Below are 22,446 nucleotides of genomic sequence, written 5' to 3' on the forward strand. Positions count from 1 at the left end.
TAAATAGATGAACAGAACATACAGTCTGCACGGGATACAGTGCGGCATAGCGGAGGGCAACCGAAACATTCGTGTTGTAGTAGTTTCGATTGCCGTATCAACTACCGCTACCAACCGCGTTCGGCGTAAAGTACTAGATGACAGGGCTACCAACTTGACTTTTTATCGAGTGGTTCCGTAGAAATGACCGCTACTGTAAACAGTTATTTTATTTCAAAGTCTGGCTTTTGAAATATACTTGAGTCATTAAAATACTCATATATTATTTGTAACTCCCGATTTATATATAATCCAAAGTACAGAGTCATCAAAATTGATTGAGAGAGTTGGTAAACCTGAACTTGAATAATTTGGTTTATTAAGTTGTATAAAAATATTAGCTGTCAGATTTGAAGTTTCAAGTTTCAAATTTCAAAACTCAGTGGCGTCTTTTTTCGACTTTTTTTTTTGGTAAAAACATTAGTTGTCAGATTTGAAGTTTCTAATTTTTGTCACGCCACTGAATTCATTGCCATATAACCTTAAACAAATCTGTCATAAGGTTGACAAACTTCACGACAAAAACAGGAGGTACCAACTCTCTCAATCAATTTTGATGACCCTGTACTAGAGTTTATACTAGGCGAACGTCTGAAAATAAACAAGATAAAAAATAATTTTGACAATCAGACAGTTTCAAATGTCAGTAGAACAATGAATTTATTCATTTGACAGTTAAATGGAATGAAATGGGACACTAAACTGAACGACAGGCATATGACCGAAAAAAATTCCATGAAAAAAGGCCATGGAATTTATTTTTTAAATAATCATGTTGGCACTGCATTTAACACTTTATTTGGCAGTTATTTGACCCTAACTGTCAGACTGAACCAGGAACGTGTTAGTGGGGCCAACATCATTTTTTTACCTTTAAATTTCAAAGCTTACTAGAGGACTTTTTTCGGTCATTATATAGCATTTGTGTTTTTCACTACTCTGTACTTTATCTCAATTTTTGGTGAAATTCACAGAGTAAAATTGCACGAATTGAATTAGTAATAGGTATAACACTAGTCACACCTTCTACATACTTTTAAATATATAAATAAATGAATAAATTCATTGCTATTAGGGTTTGAATGAGTAAATCGATGGAGAAGTATGACACATATTTATTTGAACGAAACTGATGATTCATGAAAATTACGTTTAAATCAAAGCTGACTGCAGGTGTGCCCAGCTTAAAACTAGATTTTTTTTGAAAACAAATATTTTGGTCTCGAATAATCTGAAAAAGAAAGAAATAAATAAAGAAAGAAAGGCAAAATTATGGTGTTGCACGAAGCTGTATATAATAGTACAGAGTTCTCAAAAAATATATAACCTTAAAAATTGGTCGAAGGTTATTTCGATAGAACTTCCGTCGCCCCTGAAGTATAGTACACCAAATCCAACTGTTTAAAAAATATATAAAATTCTTATATATATAATATTCAAGAAAAGAAAAATACCCTTGCTAAGCGTTTATTTCAAATGAGTTTTTCCATTGCTAAATTTTGTGATTATGTCATCAATTTTCGGAAAAATGGAGTGAGTAGTTCTTGATTAATCAATAAAATAGTGTTACGTTGAACGGGTGAATAAAATCAGCGTAGGTTAAACTCAACAATTTATTTCTTAACAACTCGAATTACACGTCTGTTTATTACACAGCGATTATGTAAAATAATTCCGGTGCAACTTGACAGTACTCTAAGCCCCTATTTAAACCTATGCGTGCTTCTCGATGGATCCAGAACGCCGCTTCGAGGGTTTTTTTGGGCCCGTCGCGACATCCGCTGCCAGACTTTCCTTTAGCGAACGCCGCTTGGCCCGGCTGATGAGTCATATTACACACGAAACTACTAGAAGAAACACATACATACAAATTTTGAGATGACGTCATCAATTTTTTGGAAAGGGATAAACGAATAAATTTTGATTGACGATTTACCATCGTTACGATAACCCTAAAACGTTTGCAAAATTTCAGAGCATTCAGTTTTGCAGTTTCCATGTTAAATCGCAAAATGTTGTTATACAATTTTTATTTTTTTCCAAAAATTTTAACGTTTAGGGTGAAAACTGAACACGGATTCGCACATCACGAGTGAAAGAGTATCTTATTTTATGAAATTGAAAAAGTATATTATTGTAAATTTTGGAGATGACGTCATCCCGTTGGTGGTGGAGATGATTAGCCAACTTTCGGTTAGCGTTTTACCACCTACATGATATTCTTAATATAATTTAACAACAATCGGTCAAGTAGTCTCGGAGATTATCTGGCTAATAAAAATCGACACAGACGACACATAGACGGAACCCAGAGACCAGTTTTTTCGTACTCTAGAGGTCATGAAATGTCGCGAAATCATGAAAGTAGCAAATCGCCCGAAGGACTCAATTTATACTTCCTTGTAGCTTACTCTCGGGTGGTAAAAATTACAAAAATTGTATCAGAATTCTTTTTGATCAAAAAATTATCCACTAGCCAAAATTGGACACTTTAAAAATACTCTAAAATCGTGATAAAAACTCGAGAATAAGCAAGTACTAAAAAAAAATAATAAAACCCTAAAAATTCCCCTGAGAGATCAGCTTTGATATATTTTTAAAAGACAATTTGAAATTTACATAAGTTTATAAAAAAAAAAAAAACAAAATTGACAAAAGGACAAAAATTAAACGTCAAAATACCCCAAAAATTACAAATAAGAGAAGAGAAAGACATACAAAATGAAAGCCCCCCACTTCCTGACTTCTCAATTTGTAGACCATTAATTTATAAGTACTAAGAGAGATACAATAGAAATATTTTGAGAAGAATACACCAACAAAATTATCAATTTGAGAATTTTGAGAGGTTTATTAATGTATAGGAAAATACATTTTTTAGACTCCCTCATTTCAACCTAAGTGATAGATTGTGGTGAAATGTTATTCTCATAATATTTCCACTCTAGTATTTTAATGCTTTGGATCAAAGGTTTCAAGTGAAAAATGTCATCTCACCAAAGCATTTCGAAAGCATCTTAGTCGTCAAATATTTAAATTTCTTTCTATAAAATTATTTGGCAAAAAATTTAAGTAAATTCACGAAGAAACAGTTGTGCATTGTGCAACATTTGTTTCAATAGAAGCTTCAAATCTTTTTTTTTTGTTATTCAGCGCTTAGGTAGTGGTAAAGTCAAAGACATCAAATCTATTTCTTTCTCGTATTGAACAGTAAATTTATAAATACGTTTTGTGATACAATCCACATCATTGACTAGAAGGAATATCCCCGAGTACTATTTTAATCTTCAATGAAGTCTAATAAAATCCCATCAAATTTTTCTCAAATCCGGGTCATCATCACCATCACGCCGGCGAATTTCCTCGCGCATTTCAAAAGCCCCGAAAGAAATAAACCCAAACAAACACATCACCGACATGTAAGAAAAGATGAAACAATGGCACAAATCCGTCCAACATCAACTTCAAAGGTAAGGTCACCGGACGCGCCAAAATAAATCTCGGTGTATGAATGATGAGGCAATTAGTATCGTCTAAACGTCAATCATCGGCGTGAATTACGACAATTCCTTATTTTATTAAAGTCGGATGGACAAAGTTATAAAATAAGATCAAACATCGAAAAAATCTTTAGGAGGGCGCCGAGGATTATGTAAACAGCTTATGTTAGGCAAATAAAGCTTTTCTACATATTCAAACAATCAGAGTGGTATCAAAAGTGCCGACGCGGGACCAAAATACTTTGACTGTTTTTAAAACTTCACACTCGCGTGTTCGAAGGGCCAAAGTATACAAACTCGGCGGTCTCGTTTCAACTTTCTTTTTTCCACGAATCGATTTTCGACAGGTTGGGTCGAGTGATTGTTTAACGACGGAGAGAATATCAGTTCGAATTATTCGAGTGGTTTCGGAACCGACTACTTTACGGAAAATAATGTTTATTTGATGAGTTGGCGTTCGGTTCGAAAAATTTTATCTTGTTCGGAAATTCCATGAAGGCTGTACGCAACTTTAAATTAAACTCGTGCTTTTCACGATTAGTCGATTTCTTCAAAAACGAACTGCGTAAAAAGTGTTCCCATTATCTACTTAAAATAACGATAACACAAAAATAAGGTTCTTCCAGTGAAACATTTTACTTATCAGCCTTTTTTCTTAAGCTTCATTTATAGTTTTTTTTCTGATGACATTGATATATACCTATATTTTAAGCACATACGAACTGTAAACTACTTTCTACTTTTTATTTTCTTGTCTATGGAACTAACGACTCCAAAGTACACCAGAAAAGAACCTATTCCATCATTGTAAAGTTTAATAAATCCAATAGAAATTTTATGTCGACGAAAAAACCGAGCCATTAAGAACATGTCAGTTAAATTAACGCATTAATTAAAAAATGCATGCAGTAACTTTTGGTGGGACCATAAAAATCTCCGCACGTTGTCATCGTCTCTAGTCGTAAAAATAAATCTGCATTCATTTGGTTTATAAAACAAAATTGTTTTTCCAACGTTTCTAAAAATTTATATCAACAATTAAGTTGTGAAAATTTTGTTAGCTCTGATTATGAAATAATTGTCTTAATTATTTATGTATATATTTATGTTAAACGATCACCACATAAGCCAATTCATCCTGATTATCACTTCGGTACAACGAACAAGGATTTAGCGAAATTTAGCACGATGTTTAGTTAAATATGTATTATGATATACCTATAATAAACTGATTATTTTAATAATGAATTTCCATGGGATTTGAGGGAGAAAACACAAAACCGTTGTAAACCGTATAGCGTTCGAATTTTATTTTATACAGGGTGATTTTTTGATTTGTGATCTAGTTATCCAAGAATTTGTTGATAGAAAAAATCGACCGAAATTTTACGACATGACTTGAACATGGGTTGGCTATGGCTGAACTTAGCAAACTAGGTTATGTTATATTTATATGTCAACAAGAATTAAACCCTCGTTGGAATTAAAAATGTTTTATTTATGATAAGTAACATATTTAATTAAATTTACAACAACTGCTGCTTTTCATTACATAAATTTATTCGACATTTCATGTTCTCAAATACTCGAATAAGATCTTTCGGCCAAATACGTACTTTCACACTCTTGTATGATTCTCACTTTTAGATCTTTTAATTTATATTCCATGATCGTTTAAAAATAGTGTTTTTTAAAGTCAGGAACAAGAAATAGTTAATCTAAAGGTATCAAATCAGGTGATCGAGGTGGGTAGATTAAATTACTTAAATAATTAAACAGTCGTCATAAAATTCCCTTAGAAAGATCAAACTTGTTTGAATGTTTGAGTTGTATGAGCTGTTGCGCAGTCATGCTGAAAATATCCATTCTACAATTCTTCGGAATCAAGCTGACCAATAAATTCCTGTAGGTATAACTGACTCCTCAAAAAAAAGGACCCAAATAGTACTTGTCAAGATAAGACTGATTTTGGCAGATGACCGATTCTTCTAAGAAAATAATGGGTGGGTGGGCGGGGCTAGTACTTGTCAAGATAAGACTGATTTTGGCAGATGACCCACTCTTCTAAAAAAATAATGGGTGGGTGGGCGGGGCTAGTACTTGTCAAGATGAGGCTGATTTTGGCAAATAACATACCCTGTAAGAAAATAAGGGTGGGTGGGCGGGGCTAGTACTTGTCAAGATAAGACTGATTTTGGCAGATGACCCATTCTTCTAAGAAAATAAATGGTGGGTGGGCGGTGCTTGTACTTGTCAAGATAAGACTGATTTTGGCAGATGACATATCCTCCAAGAAAATAAGTGAGGGTGGGCGGGGGGCTAATACCTGTCAAGATAAGACTGATTTTGGCAGATGACCCATTCTTCTAAGAAAATAAAGGGTGGGTGGGCGGGGCTAGTACTTGTCAAGATGAGGCTGATTTTGGCAAATAACATACCCTGTAAGAAAATAAGGGTGGGTGGGCGGGGCTAGTACTTGTCAAGATAAGACTGATTTTGGCAGATGACCCATTCTTCTAAGAAAATCAAGGGTGGGTGGGCGGTGCTTGTACTTGTCAAGATAAGACTGATTTTGGCAGATGACCCACTCTTCTAAGAAAATAATGGGTGGGTGGGCGGAGGGCTAGTACTTGCCAACATAAGACTGATTTTGGCAGATGACTTACTTGCTAAAAATAAAAAATTAAAAAATTAAAAATAACAAGTTCAAAAGTCGGAAAAACGAGAAATCGGAAAATTGTACACTGTATAATCGGAAAATCAAATAAAAAAACAAATCTTATAAAATCGAATTCGAAATTCCAGTTTTCATTTTTTTTTAGTTTATAGATTTTTCAGCCTTTGAATATTTCTTTTCATAATTTGTTTAACAATTTTGCAGTTTTCTTTTCTTTTGATGTTTCAAGTTTTAATTTTACAATTTTGGAATTTTTTGATTTTTAATTTTTCAAGTTATGAAGTTAAAATTTTTGCTTTTCACGATTTGTCATTTTTCGATTTTTTAATTAAAAGAACAAATTTATTCCAACCGAAATTTTGAAAAACCGAAAAATCCAAAAATTGATAATTAGAAATAAAATTTTCAGATGATTTAAAGTTGCGATGTTTCATGGCCAATCGCTTATGAAAATTACATTTTACTCCCTTCCAAAAACCCGGTGACAAAAAGTCAAAAATCGAAAATGTAAAAAAATAAACATCTATTTTCTCGATTTTTTTAAAAATCAAATAATTAAGAAATCGGAAAACTGTCAAAATTTAAAATTAAAAAATCCAAAGTTTTTTTCAGTTGCCCAGAGAAATCAAAAATCCAAAGACAGATGAAAAATTTTAAAATTTAAAAGGTGAGAGATTGAAAAATTCGAAAGTTCAAAAAACCAAAAACTGAAAAATCTAGCACTATTCGCTACGATAAGACTGATTTTGGCAGATGACCCACTCTTCTAAGAAAAAAAAGGGTGGATGGGTGGGGCTAGTACTTGCTAAAAATAAAAAATTAAAAAAAAAATAATTAAAAATTAAAAAATCGAAAAAAAAAACATCTTATAAAATCGAATTCGGAATTCCAGTTTTCATTTTTTTTTAGTTTTTAGATTTTTCAACTTTTGAATATTTGATTTTTTCTTTGACAATTCTGGAGTTTTTATTTCCAATCATTTGATTTTTCAAGTTTTAACTTCATAATTTTGGAATTTTTTGATTTATAATTTTTCAAGTTCTCAAGTTAAAATTTGATTTTCGGATTATACAGTTTTACAATTTTCCAATTTGTCATTTATCCGGTTCTTTAATTTGTCATTTTTTGATTTTAATTTTTTTTATTTTTAGCAAGTACTAGCTACACCCACCCACTCTTTATTTTCTTGGAAGCTGCCAAAATCAGTTTTATCTTAACAAGTGCTAGCCCCGCCCACCCACCCTTAATTTTCTTGGAAGAGTGGGTCATCTGCCAAAATCAGTCTTATCTTGACAAATATTAGCCCCGCCCAGCCACCCTTTATTTTCTTAAAAGAGTGGGTCATCTGCCAAAATTAGTCTCATTTTGACAAGTATTAGCCCCGCCCACCCACCCTTTATTTTCTTGGAAGAGTGGGTCATCTGCCAAAATCAGTCTTATCTTGACAAATATTAGCCCCGCCCACCAACCCTTTATTTTCTTAGAAGAATGGGTCATTTGCCAAAATTAGTCTCATTTTGACAAGTACTAGCCCCGCCCACCCACCCTTTATTTTCTTAGAGTATATGTCATTTGCCAAAATCAGTCTCATCTTGACAAATACAATACGTCTTCGAGAAAAAGCGTACCAAATTCCAATTTTTTTGTGGATGTAATGACCTTTCTTCCAAATAATGAGGTTTGGTTTATTAATTGCGACTTCCTGATTTCCTCTTAATACGACCAGTTTCACGAAATAATTTTTTAACAAAACTGATTCTTCTAAAAAAATTAGTTTCAAGAACAGTAACACTAGGGAATTTTTGACGAAATTTCTTATGATCTTCAGAGAACATTTTTATCGAATATACGAAAATGAAAACAAAGCACAATTTATGTTGTTAAGACACGAGATTATGGGCAACCCACCAGAACATAGGTTTTATGTTCTAAGAGATGTCTTACGTAATTTGGTTATATAATGGGCAGCCAATATTAGATCACAAATAAAAATATTTAAATGGTACATGAATCACTGAAACCGACAATTTTTTAAATAAATAAATGATAAAATAACACAAAACTCATATACCTAATATATTTCGGAGAGGTAATAAGATGTTTGAGGATAAACTAGAATCCTCATTTTGTTAATTAAATTGTTTTATTAAAAAATATTAGTGCTTCAGTTTCAACGAAAAAGTAATTTTTTGAATGCTTTTATGGAAACGAATATACAAAAATAATATTTTTGTTAATTTGTTTTTTGGTCTTTGTAGATAGTTCAATTCAGTACAAAGAAATTTTTGAGAATACACCAGTCATTTTCGCTGGAGTTCGGCTATAGAAAAAAAGTATAGATTTTATTACCGTAACGAACCACATCGAATTTTTGAAGCATTTTTTTTATAAGTATTTATATTCTTCTATGCATGTTCAACCTATATACGAATACAAAAAAAAAATGGATGCCTATACAATCAAACAGTATATCCAACACTACAATATAATTCGCCTGATAAACTCTCCAGACCATCCAACAGCACATGTTCCCGTCCGTCCCGCCGACCCGCCCCCACCTCCACCCAAGCAGGTACCGCACGTCCAATTATGTCATCATAGTCCTATGCAAATCAGATGCAAATGTGAACAAGTGTCAAACACAACGACAATCGTTGAACAACACAAAACATCACAACAAACTCCGCAACTGCTGCACGTGTTGTGCGGAAGAGTCCACAGAAGAGGCGTGTCAATCGTTCGACCATGTCCAATGGTGACTCGATAGATAGACGGTGTCCGCCCCCACTGTCGGCGCCGTCTTGATCCGAAACCTTCAGTTCATAGCTGGTTCGTGGGCAAGCAAGTGCAAGTGCGTCTCTGTGAACAACCGCGGCATGAAGCGTCGCGGCGCGGGACTCTTTGCTTCCGTCGCTTTGTGGACGCTTCTACTGCAGATCACGGATGCCGACTGGTGGTAAGTCCTGTAGATTTTTCCAGAAAAAAAAACAAAAGAAAATATTTTTTCGCGGACGAAGATCGGGCAAGAAGTACCAGGAAGATAGTGGTTGTGAGGTGAGTGAGTGGTGTGGTGTTTTGGACCGGCCTGTATGTGGTGTGGTGAATTCATTAGTTGTCGCGTAGAGGAAACGGTCTTCCTGCGGTAGTTTGATCGAAGAAAGTGAACGTGCTGTGGTGCTGTGTCTCGGTGTTTTGGAACACTTGTATAGTGTGTTGAAAGCAGTGGCGGCTCGTGTTGTGCATGTTTACAGGTGAGTTCGAAGTAGGAAATTTTCTGATATCACTTAAACTATTAAATATTTAGAAATAGGACTTGCAACAGCACTTTCAGCAACTAGGGTTCTTGTTTATACTTTTTATGTATAAAAAAAATATATATGTTTGCGTATTGTATATGTGGTCATCTTTTTCTATAGACTATATAGGAATGTTTTCTGTATACCCCGTATATCAGGTAAAATTTTATTTATATTTAATTATATTACGTGAAGATGAATAAATCATGGAACATACAAAGTCATTGTAAAATATACAATGTTCACAACTATGGTGCCATAAATTGACCAATGAAAAAATGGCAAATGTTTAAATCCCGATTTTATAAACAACAACTGAATAAAAATATGATATTGTGACAGTTCATTATTTCCAAAAATCTATAAGACAATATATGTGTATTTAAAAATAAAAAATTCAGAGTAGCTGTATATTATCCAACTTGTCATTATAAACATATCTTTTATAGCATTTCGATGACTATTATAAGGCAGTTATTGTGTATGAAACAAAACCATCAAATGGATGTATGTAGTAGAATTATGTATATACAGAATGTTTTTTTAACCAAAAGACAATAGGATATTTTGATGTCCTAAACCACAATACATATAACACCATAGGACCAAAAAATTAAAAAGTCCTGTATATTTTAAAAAATTTCGAAACATATAGATAAGACTTTTGCTTGAAAAATGTATTTCTTCTTATTTTTATTTTTATTTTTTTTTTCTTCTTTGATTGAACGTTTGAATTCATTAATAACTTTTAATAACTTTTGTTTTATGTGAAATGACGTTTAGTCCGATAAGATGACAGCGTAGCTACTGAAACATGTCGATATTGTGTGTTGATTAACGTGTTTTAATTATTATTCAGGTTGCAAATATGACAACGTTGTTGCACATTAATTATGCACGCTAAAATATTAAACATTTAGGCTTCTCTGAAGGTTCTCTGTTGAAACTGAAGCTTTTAAAAACGCTAATTCAAGCCCTATTTCTAACATTATTGGTTTAAATATCGAACAATTTCTTATTGGTGATTCACCCTGTATATAAGTGTTAAATCCAATGGTGGCTCGTGACAGGTGACAACACCTCCCTTTTCCACCGAATTTCTGTATCTTCTAAAAATCCCAAATCGAATATTTTTCTCTCGTAGTATTTATTAATCGGCTGTGAAAAATGAACCATTTGTTCCCTCCACATCCGCAGCACATGGCTTTGTACACAACCAGCTAGCTTTCAAAGTACTTAAAATGTTTATCCCAAGCTCCCGCTCTAACAACTTTCCAGACTTTGATGAAAACTCTTTATCCAAGACTAAACACCTGCTATTGTACCACCAAGAAGTGGTCTAATATTAAAAAAAAAACGGAAAAATGACATAAATAACCCAACCTGTCATACATACGGCTACATTGTACAGTGTAACAGCGCAATAAAACCTCGTCTTAAGGGCCGCGCGGTATGTTATATACAGGTGTCTGTAAAAAAGCGGGACGTTTCGAGACAATAAAACGAAATCGACAAACATTTGACCCGGGACAAATGTCCGACAAGACATTCCACTTAGTCCACCGAGACTTGAATTATAAATATTTGTTAATCGTTCAGTTCAGGTATGGGAGAAGGTAGATCGTTCCTTCGAACGGAGTGGAAACGTTAAAAGCGTTAACAAACGTATTAATTAACATGAGACGTCTAAAACGACTACAGAAATAGTTTTTATAACGTACGAGCGACTGCTCGTCATCATTTAAAAGTCTAATTTTTTGAATGCATTCAACCTGTTCGGATAGACAGACGTGTGCCAAACTCTTGTAGATTTCGAGACGAGAAGGATGACTCCAAATATGGGTTGTTGTTACGTGGATGGAAATTTTACTTCTATATTATATTTTCAGAACTGTAGAACAAAGACTTTTTTCCGAGCTGTGCAACGACTTAATTAAATAATTACACGATATTTTGAAACCTGCCGAGATTTTGTGCTTGATCGTGCTGTATAGCACGTACAGTGCATTTGTTTTCAAATTAACGTCACTAGAAAATTGAAAAAATCGAACACTATTGTTCAGTAGACGTGATTAATCGCGTATCGTTTGCCTTGCAACGATAAGACTAATTGCTTCAAATCAAAACGTCCAAAGCGAAAGAGCATTATTCATTTATAATATCCTAACTGTGAAATTGTTTCGCACTAAAAGTTTCTTTCAAAAACGAAAACAAAAAATTTTGGTTTATTTTTAAAAAGTAATGTGTCTTTTTAAATGTTTTTATGATCATTCTGGACCCATAATTAAGGACACTTTTGTCTCATTAGTGCGTTTAAATGGCTTGTTTTTTCTTACTACTTGCTTTTAATTTCTCTTCGTTTTTCTTGTTTGAAAAGTTAATTACCACATTATTAAAACTAGATACACTGCAGTAAGTATAAATAGACAAACATTTATTCTATTTTAAAGTTTGATTGGTCATAAAAGTGCTTTCACCTCACAAGTGAAAAGATGACATTTGTGCAGGATATTTTTCAACAAACATTCACTTAACACATTTTTGCAATGAAGTCATTTCTAGAGTGGATGAACAAGTAAATTTTTAAATAACTGTCTAAAATTTCAAAAAAGTTCATAGGCCGCTGTAAATTTTTTCTTCTTCTAGATCATTTTTTTAAAATACCTAAGTATTCAAAAAATAGGGCCCTTGTTAGAAACAAAATAATATTAACGTTTTAATCACAAATTTTCAAATTTGTATCTTGAAATTTCATCGATTTATTAAAAAACTAATTTTAGTAACTGATAACACTATTTTTCTAGACTTAGTTTAATTATGCATGGACGACAATCAGATTCACAACTAGGAATAAATTTTTGATAATCTGTTTTATATCTAACATGTTACTCATTAATTTCGATCAACAGAGAGCCAAAAAAAAGCAGTCGTGTTAGTTTCTCATCAATGTTAGCCATAAATTTTGTCAAAAACACGATCTGGGCATTTCTTCTAAGCGGTTTATGCTATCTGGTGTAAAAAGTGAAAATAAAACTAAAAAACCGAAGCTGATAATATCGAACAAAGAAAAACAAAAATTTAACGAGTTTTTATACCTACTAGCTATGGAATTAATTTCGACGTGTGCCATAGTTTTACACAGTTGTTTGCTTTCCCAGCGATTATTAAAATACTTTTTAACAGGCTGTAAAAATTCACAGAATTTATCATTAACCCAAGAATGCCGAGAATCCGTCTAATTAATTAACTTAATTAAAATATTATAGTTTCGACTAGAAACATAATGATCTCGTTTTAGTCCACACGCGACTGTTGTGACACAAAAAAGCTTCCCGATTCCTTAAAACCGTGCACTCGTCCCTAATCCGCAAATAAACCCCTCAAATACCACCACAAACTTCCCCATTTTCGCAACAAACTCACCTTTTATCTCGTTCTGCGTCTACCTGTATTATACCTTCCCATTGTGAAACCAATATAACGAAAGCAATACCAAGTCTTAAGGTCGGTCGGCCGACTGTAGACCGCTTTGTGTTGTCTGAGCAGAGGCTGTTTTCATGGCTTGTTATTAGTTTGTAGGGTTTCTTTAATGGATTCTTAAATATCTGCCGACAGTTTATGGGAAACTCACACCGTACCTGGCGGCTAAAAGCCATCAACACCCGAAAATTTACCGCCGAATTCCTCTCTCTCAACCCTTAATTAGACCTCCACAATGCGACAATGGATCATAAAGTTGGAAAAACACGACACCCCCTTAAAAGCGTAACCGAACCGGGCGATGGTAATCGAAGATCACTTCAACATGCTTCACGGATGACCAGATTACATGTGTCGATTATTTCGGTTCCTTGGGTTGTCAGTGCCCGTTAGGATTTGGGAAAAAAAGAACGCCATCAAAGGACCGGAATCCTCGGAGGAATTTCAGAAACAAAGTGATAATGAAGTGCTAATTATCGTGGAATGTCGGAAACGTCGGATGTGCGGGGAAAAGGTGGATTGTAAAATGGTGATCGTCGACGCGGTGTGTTGTACTGATAATAAAAGTCGGCATTAATTATTGATAATAAACGGAAAATATGTTCTACTTGGGTGGCGTGGCTTTAGTGTGCTGTAAATACTGCTAGACTATGATACCGTACAATCGAAAATATACTACATGCTAGCATAAATATAAATACAATTTCTTAGCAAAATTTTGGGATGACGTCATCAGATTGTTAGTGGGAATAATCAGAAGAATTTTAGTTAGTGTTTTTTCTCACGAAGTGGTGGAACAACAATGAGTCACTAACAGAATTTTGAGGTAAACCCTCCCAAAAACCACTAGTCCCACTAAAATTTATTGTGATTATTGCCTCCATATTTAAAATGTTTTGTGGCAGACCTCCAATAAAACACCAGATGGTCGAAAATAGTTCTGTCGGAAGGTATAATGAACATTTTAGGTAGCAAATCATTGGAATTTTTCTACGTTTGTTGCATTATATTGACAACTGTTATTATTGACACTAATCTGTATTTTATATCCAATTCTTGTTAAAAGCAGTCTTTTTTAAGACTACTCATTTTATCGATAACATCCACAATTAGTCCGTCATTTTCTTAGTTTAGATCGAACTAATTTTTCCACGAACGTCACCATATTCTGTGATCTGTGAAGCGCCAAAAAATCATAAAATTAGACACTCATCAAGCCTCCTCTGACGCATTACCTGTCTCGGCTATCGCTCGGGAGTGACAACCGCCTCCAAAGGGAAATCATTTTTCACAGTTTTCCTGTAGCTCCGAATCCCATTTGTTGCCAATTATCCTCTCTTAACCGAAAAAGTTAGATTATCTCAAAATTTAAATATTAAAACCCGTTTAGCATGAATCACGGGAGTTTGGCGGGCTTTCGTTAAAATTAGTGTACCTAAGCTCGCCCGGAACAACAGCACTTATTACACCTCACTGCATTATTTACACTCATGAGTCACTGTGGAAATACAGGTGAGATAGCACCATCTTTAACGGCATGAAATCACGTATTAAATCCCCCGACTTCCCCAAACTTCCTCTCCAGACTAATCCAGACGTGGTCTTTAGTCTTCGGCATGCGGGACATTTTATGGCCGCGATGTAATTAACAAGTTGTTTCGGCCGGCTGATGGTTCTTGTGCACGCAATTGGACTTCCACGAATTGTCAGTCCGGACAATGCCGAGGAGGAACAGAAAAGAGCGGCATCGCACTCCGGACTACCACATCTAATTGATTATTAAGCTAAACAGCTGATTTATTGCTTCCTTCGGCCGAGGGAATTATTCACAGACATGCGGCGTATTTGGAGGCGATGGCGGGATTTCATGCTGTCACATTCGATTGAAAGGTGTGACGTAAATTGACAAACTTTACAATTGCGGAGGTTTTTTCAACAGACGCGAAAAAATGGTGGCAGCTGCAGGATTCGAAGAACCTCTGCCAAAAAAACACTATTATTTTTCTTCAGGCTTCGCACAATAGTCGCACTACATCATAAAATTTTGGACTGTATCGCGTGTAATCTTAAAAAACCAGCAGCACCATATTCCATTTATTTGTTGTCTCTAAAGCAAACCGCAACCTTTGAAAAAACTTTTCTAAACCAGTTGCTCGAGCAATTTATCCATGAACCAATTTCCATCGATCTTATCACATCTATAAAAATTAGAAGTTTATATCCATTCCCGGACAAGCGTGCATTTTAATTCAACTATAAATTTACCGGCAAACCACCTGAAATGTACCTGTTAACGGTGCAATTTGCCACATATTGGCAGCTTTACAACTCCGACCGTTTCGATTCAATTAATCTGTATGGAAATTATAAATGTCGAAAGTCAACATAAATAATAAACGAAAGCGATTTATTCAGTGTCCGGTGGAAAACTGGCACGCTTTCTTCAAAATCCAGCTCCGAATTAAGAGTTCATGAAGAAAATTATAACAACCGCAATAAAATCAATTGGTTAATTCGGCTATTTAGCGAACACAATGGGCGTGAAGAATTACAGGGTGAATAATGAAACTAATAAAATTTTGCTATAACGGTTTTACAAGCGGCGAGTTCGCCGAAAAGAATCCAACCAACCTACCGGTACTTGCTTTTCATTTGCAAATCGGCCGTTTTTCTTCTTTTGAATCCCGTTTAAACAATGATACGTTTCGCTTTAACTCTTTAAAGAACGAGGAACACTCGCTGAGGCACGCATACGTATGAAAAAGGTAGGTATGTCGGAATTATCTGCCATTATCTGTTAATCGGCTTTGTCTGGCATTCACTATTCGATAAAAACATGCAAACATTTTATTTATGCAGATTCAAGATTCACATATATGATGAGGGCGACTTCAAGGTCAATGACTGGCGGAAAGTGAGGTTAAGTGTGTCGCGGCATCTAGCGGAATTTTTACGTTTATTATCGCCCAGATTAAATTATGGGACTTTCAGCGGGAACGAGTCGAAATGGCTTTGTTGCGTTAAAACACATTACGGGTTTTGCGTAAATGGATGGAGATTTCATTATAATGTTAATTTTTTTAATAAGGTTTATTATCTAAACATGCGTTTTATTGGGCTCTTTCGTTTTATATTCTATGATTTCTCTTTTCGTTATCACGCTGGGGTGTATACCACACATGATTATTTATTCATGTTTTGATTCAAGTAGTAATAAACACGCCATGTTTTGTTAAATAATATATATCATTAGTCGCTTAACGGTGCGGTTTAAAATTTGTCGTTAACGAAATGATAAAGCCACATTCGATGACCGTTAACCTTTGTCGGGCCACTACAGATGTTTTAGACATTTGATAATAACTCTCCTTCTAGATAACAATAACTACTTACATACAAATTGATATGAGATGCTGCATTTTTTTAACCAAAGCCAGACTTGGTGTGGTATCAATTTTACTGAGCTTATTTGGACGTCCCCTCCGAAAAACTGATGACGTCACTTGATAAAATTATTTTAAAAATATGCTAAAACTAGTCAACAATTACATTTAATTTTTCTCTGTTAAATCTAGTGCAACACAAGATACATTCTGTTTTCGGGTTACGCGTAAGGTGCTAAAATCCTGCACAAATTTTGTATATTACTTAACGATGATTCCGGGATAGTAAAAAGTGAAAAATTATCAATTACCGCGCTGTGTACATGCATAAAATTAGCCAGTTCGCACCTATAAACTCTATTTTAATACATTTTCAACTTATTTTAGACCAAGTGATAAAATAGCTATTACTCAGAACAAATTTCTGACTCATCTAAAATCAATTAAAAACTTGTAAAACTGCAAGAATAACAAACGATACATTCACGAAATTTTCAGCACCTTTAAGTACACCAAGAGTAAGTCAACAAATAATAAAAATATGCGCACTCTCAATTTGCATCTTGCCTTGAAACGCGAAAAAACAGTTTTTTTACGAAACGAAGACGGCTAGATCGTGCACGTTCAACCAATTCGAATCCCGCCGAAACCGACTTCCACAGAAAACTAGCGATTACGAGAAACACTTTGATGAAGTTTCTATTCTAACCATCCGGCGGCATAATAAAACATAAACGTATCCGTATAGGAGTATAAATATCGACATTCCACGAGTCAACTGCAGCAATTCGTCACATGGCGTTTTAACAATAGACTTGTCCGAGGCGGTTTAATTCTTATGAATTGAACACTCCGTCGTTTTCTTGTGGACCTACAATTTTCGAAAAACGTGTCCAGCTGATGGAGTGCTTCTCTCTGTGTGGTAAGCGACAATTTTTGCAAAAAAATTGTGTGTAGCGCACCCGGTTTCGAACCGCTATCCCCGTCGTAATTAAAGCACTTCCCAACTCGTCCAGAAATTCGTGTTTACACGTCCTAGGGGCAAAATTGCACGCTGTTATTCGCGAGGAAACATCTAAATAAGTCATTGTAATTTATGTACCCACCGTCCGAGTAATTAAGTGCTGAATTACCCCACTTGCCGGTGATTTAATGAAATAAATCCGATATTAACGGATGATTTACCGCAAACTACTTACCGGAGTAGTGCTTCGATATAAAATAACGAAGCAAAAAACACAGTATCGTGCTTTGACTGCATGTTATAGTTCATAACCGAGCCGCATTAGCCTCCAACATGTCTCATTAGTACACTTTATGTTTCTACCGGCTATTTTGGGACTAAGTGTCGGCTCGATTTGGCCATTTTAGTTGCCAGATGGGCAGGTCTGAAACGGCTTACATCACGAAGATGGGAAAAGGTACCATTGTATGGGCTGCCACCGGAATAAGATATCTGTTTTCTTTGATAGCGCGATTTGGAGACATTTTGCCAGGTTTTACGCCTGTCTGTAACGACGAGATTCTTATCGCTGCGATTAAATTAACGACGTTGTTATGTTGTGTTACATTAGTGCAGAAATTTTAGCTCGTAATTAAACCTGAATGCACTATTAATTTACAGAAAAACTAAGAAACCAACATCACTTACTAAAAAAAAACGATCAAGTTTGTTACTAATCTAGAGCCGAAAGAGCAATGAGTCACCGACAGAACCCTGAGGTAGACTTCGCACTGAAGCTTGCACACCACCTCGACGCTCTCAACAGTATTAACCCCGTTTAAAGTCCATTATACTCCACCCTGTAATCTCATTACGAACAGGGTCCGACCAAAATAGCTCAGGTACCCAAATTCGATACCTGTCTACTGCAGGTTTCTTCTTGTCGAAACCACTTTAACCCATTACGCGTCAACTTTGTAAAACAAATCACTCCCAAAACCGGCATCATCAATTCGCAACAATAAATTTACCGTAAACGGCAGAAAAAGCACGTTCGCAATTCGAAAATCGCAGCCAATTAGGGCCAGCACCGTTTCGTCGAACAATAACCTCCTTAAGGAAACATTGCATTGCGTCTACTTTTAATTAACGCGGTGCGGCGGCCAAAATCGTGAAAAAATTTCCACTTTATTCCCAATAAATAACTCAAATGAACACCTGGCCGATCAGGTTTCCGCCGAACTGGTTCGGATTGAGCCGTTCCACCGAATTTTGTCGAAAATTCGTTCATTTTTTTTGGCAATAAAGTTTCGGTGCAGCAGCAGATGGAAATTTTTGAACGCCGAAGCCAAAAGAGACTTACATTCAGCCCGCTTCCGTGAATTTGTCCCCACACGAGGCCGGCTCTGCACGTCGCACCCTTCTTGTCGCGACTGATTAATAACCTCCCTCGAGATTCCGGATTCTTAATTGTTATTCATCACAGAACTCACTTAAATGGCTGATTAAAGCCTTTTGTCTCATTGGATAATAACGGAGGGACATAAGTTTGATTTTAATTTAATCGGGGGGTTATTGATTTTTTCGAAATGTACCTACCTGTCCACGCGAGAAGGTGGTTTGTGAAAAAGACAGCTTGTCATTTGCATACTTAATCGAAAACACGTCGTAAATTTAATAGGCAGCTAGGATGTTTGGACCGATACAGGATGGTCCGGAAATAACCGAATGTGGGTAAAGTGGAAAAATAAATATGACAAGAGGGTATGTATATGTGGGGTGAACGATCGTACAACATCTGTTACGCCTTCTTCATTTGTTGTATAGTTGTGGAGGGCCCCGAGGAGACGTAATTAGCCCACATTATTATTTCGCTGGGTGTATGATTAAATTTTTGAGTGTGTTCATTCCGAAAGAATAATCGTAAAAGTGATATTTATGATGATATGGGTGGAAGGCATGGATTCTTGGAATATTTTTTGTGGCCGTTCACGAACGACAGAAAACAATCTTTAGAAAAGTCTGACTTTTTTTAAAAATGTTCCATAACTTTGTCTTACGTCCAAAAAATTTAAAATTTAGGGGAGTAACAACATAAACTTGCTTTTAAAAGTAGTTTCTAACTTTTTACCATACTATTTAATATATTTATCACGTGTATAAATTATCATTATCTTTCCAATTATAACATAAGTCATGTTGGTGCCACACTACACATAACTGATGATATACAGATTTAAAGCTTGAATTCAAACCACACAGCGAACCCACCTCAGGCCAGCAGTGCAACCCGATTCGACACTATCTCCGACACGGATCTGTATATTTAAAAAAAATTTGAATGCGACCCCTAAGTGTTCTAGATAACGTGTTGATTAAAATTTGATTTACGTACTTAGCCCGGTCGTAAAAATTCCGCCACTTTCCGTACGCGATACTTGTGAAAAAAAATAAAAGAATATTTTTTCGTAATTGAGTTGGGGCGAATAACGGCAGCAAGAAAGCTGACATGATGTGTTCACTTGTATCGCGATAACAGGCAGACAATGAGAAGACTGAGGTGTGTTACCCTCGGGTAAGGTTAATGAGATATTGGGTAGACCGCCGCGCCAACCTCGGTCGTCCGCCAACAGTTAATTATACGAAGAGGGTTGAGTCCTTAGGGGTGGTTCCCGGCTCGATGCCTTCTCGGAAAACCGCATCGTTATACCTGAGGTGGAGGAAAGTGCAGCGGACGGAATAAAAAAACTCCGAACGCGTAATTATATTTTTATCTCTTGTTACAGACACACTGTATATTGTCACCGTTGCGTCCAACGAAAACAAGGAAGCTCCCGATTTCTAAACAAATAGATTTATGTGCGTAATATTTTTCACTTTTCATGTAAACTTCAATATTTTGGTAATAAATTGTGGTTAAAATCTTAACGTTGTTTTTATTGGTTTATACAAAGATTGGCACGAATGCATAAAAATGATGATAACTTTCCGTAGAAAGTTAACACCTTGGAAAAGACATTGGTATTTTCCCGATGATTCGCACGATAAACACTGCACAAATGTAAATATACAGGGTGTTCCAACTGTCAACTCTGGAAGTCTGTAATGTATGTGGGATATTTCATTTTGTACAAGAAAGTCAGAATGCATACCACTGAAAATTGCCTCGAAATTACCGACTTCTTCACCGATTCTTTTACAGATAATAATGATTTCTTCCGTGGTCACAAATTGATAAATCAGCGGTTTCACAGCGCAACCATTAAAAATCTCCACAAATAAGTGTCTCTTTCCCCGAACTCCTCGATCGGCCGCAAAAACCCATAATTATTTCATCAGAGAGTTGATCTAGTGCTTGGGAAATTCGTCGATCCGGCAATTATCGCTAGTAATGCGTCTAATTTATTATGTTTACTGATGGCCGGACCTGCCCACAACGAACATGTGGCTTTCGTTAAAAAATCATTAAATAAGTCGCATCCGTTGATTAGCGTACAAATTTTAATTAAGAACCGCCAAAGCTCGATTATTAATTATCTCATTTTTCGAGTCCGCCGATTTGCATCCACCTACATGACGAGCCGGGACCAAAACGCACCGAGACATGCAATATTAAAAACAAAGTCAAATCGTCCGACATATTTAATAACCTGTTCAAATTTATTACGAGAACTCGAAACCGGTTATTAAGTCCGCTCAAATTTTCTATACTCTAAATTACAGTTTACGACGAGCTGCCGTTGTCTTATTAAAACTCATTACCTTTACCTTTTTGTGCTTCGAGCTTTCCGTCTCAATTTGTACAATGGCGGAATTAGCGCTGCTTTCCGGTAAAGCATGTCGCCACTATTGTCACGGCAATATTCCACGTCCGCCGAAAGCAGCGCGCTGTTTATGCGTAACGGTAACGCAAGTGCGTTTTTTAATTAACGAGCATCTTACTTCTCGTCGTGAAACCGCTTATAAATCCCCCTCGACAAGGTGTTATTAAATTTAATTTCGGACCTTATTAATCGCTATTACTAATCATAATTCGACTGGTTTCTCCATGTTTGCAGTTGTATTAACAAATTACGACTCGGAGACCTATAATTAGATGTGTAAATCATAATTAGGTTGAGACAGCTGTTATATTATCGGGAAAAAACTCGTCAGAGTCATTCCGTTCATCATGGACGTAGTATTTCAGACGAGATCGTTATCTTCGAGATTGGATGTGAGGGTTGTGGGTCACGATTTTTAAAGGTTAATCAAAGTGCAGGCGAAATTTGTTAGCTGCAACACGTGAAGGTGGGCTCCGTCAAGACCGAACGATCAAACTGTTCGAAACAGGTACCTGCATCACGAGAAATAAATTATGCAACGGAGTGTACCAAAAAAGCTTCCGGTTTTACCAAAAAGGAAAAAGGAAAACGACATTTGTTACTCGAATATCGAACTACGTTTCTCGTATATTTTTTTTTGGAAAAAAAAAACGCTTTTAATGTGTTTAAAAAACATTATTCCATTTAACTTTACTATGCTATCTCATCTAATAAAAAATTCTAAACACCCGTTTTTTACACAACAAAGTTTTCGAGTAGATTTTAAATTTGTTTAAACCAAAATAAAAAAAACAGTTGTTGGAAGCATCTTAAAAAAGTTAAACTTTTAATAGAGAGATCTCCATGTACGTAACTTATTTTTTAGGGAGGTTATAATTCCATTTACTACCGAATCGATTACTTCTTCACCTACACTATCGTTTAATATAATCAATCACCTTGGAGGTTCTAAAGAAATAAGCCAATTTGACGGCTTCTCCCAACATAGCAGACTGGGTGGGAATCATTTTGCAAAAAATGGAAGTGGTTTTGATGTTACAAACCATGAACTTTGGTTCTTTAGAACAACAAATAATGTTGCCTTTAAAAAATCTTATATAAACTAATAAACATTATTTTAATTATAATAAGGCTTGTTTTGTGGAACGACTTAATAATACACTGCAAATACTAATTACAAAGAAAGATATCAAGAACCTCAAAAAACTCTAGCAAATTTTGTGTACCACATAATTAGATTATAATTTCAAGACATTTGTCTACAATACATTCCTTTCATTTTGCTTTAAGGACACAGACATACT

The 22,446-nt window shown here is 35.4% G+C and overlaps 1 protein-coding gene across 1 annotated transcript in view; it reads left to right on the forward strand.

Moving 5' to 3' along the window:
• Positions 1–9,030: 9,030 nt before the first annotated feature.
• LOC135126182 (protein Wnt-4-like) overlaps positions 9,031–22,446 on the forward strand; it is a 42,810-nt gene continuing 29,394 nt past the window's right edge. The window contains exon 1 of the mRNA XM_064052036.1: positions 9,031–9,172. Coding sequence (XP_063908106.1) covers positions 9,093–9,172 — 80 coding nt within the window. The 5' untranslated portion in view covers positions 9,031–9,092. The remainder of the gene's footprint in view (positions 9,173–22,446) is intronic.

Source organism: Zophobas morio, unplaced genomic scaffold (assembly GCF_036711695.1).
Source record: "Zophobas morio isolate AGI-343-1 ecotype UQ-CSIRO unplaced genomic scaffold, CSIRO_AGI_Zmor_V1 ptg000010l, whole genome shotgun sequence".
Lineage (NCBI taxonomy): Eukaryota > Metazoa > Arthropoda > Insecta > Coleoptera > Tenebrionidae > Zophobas > Zophobas morio.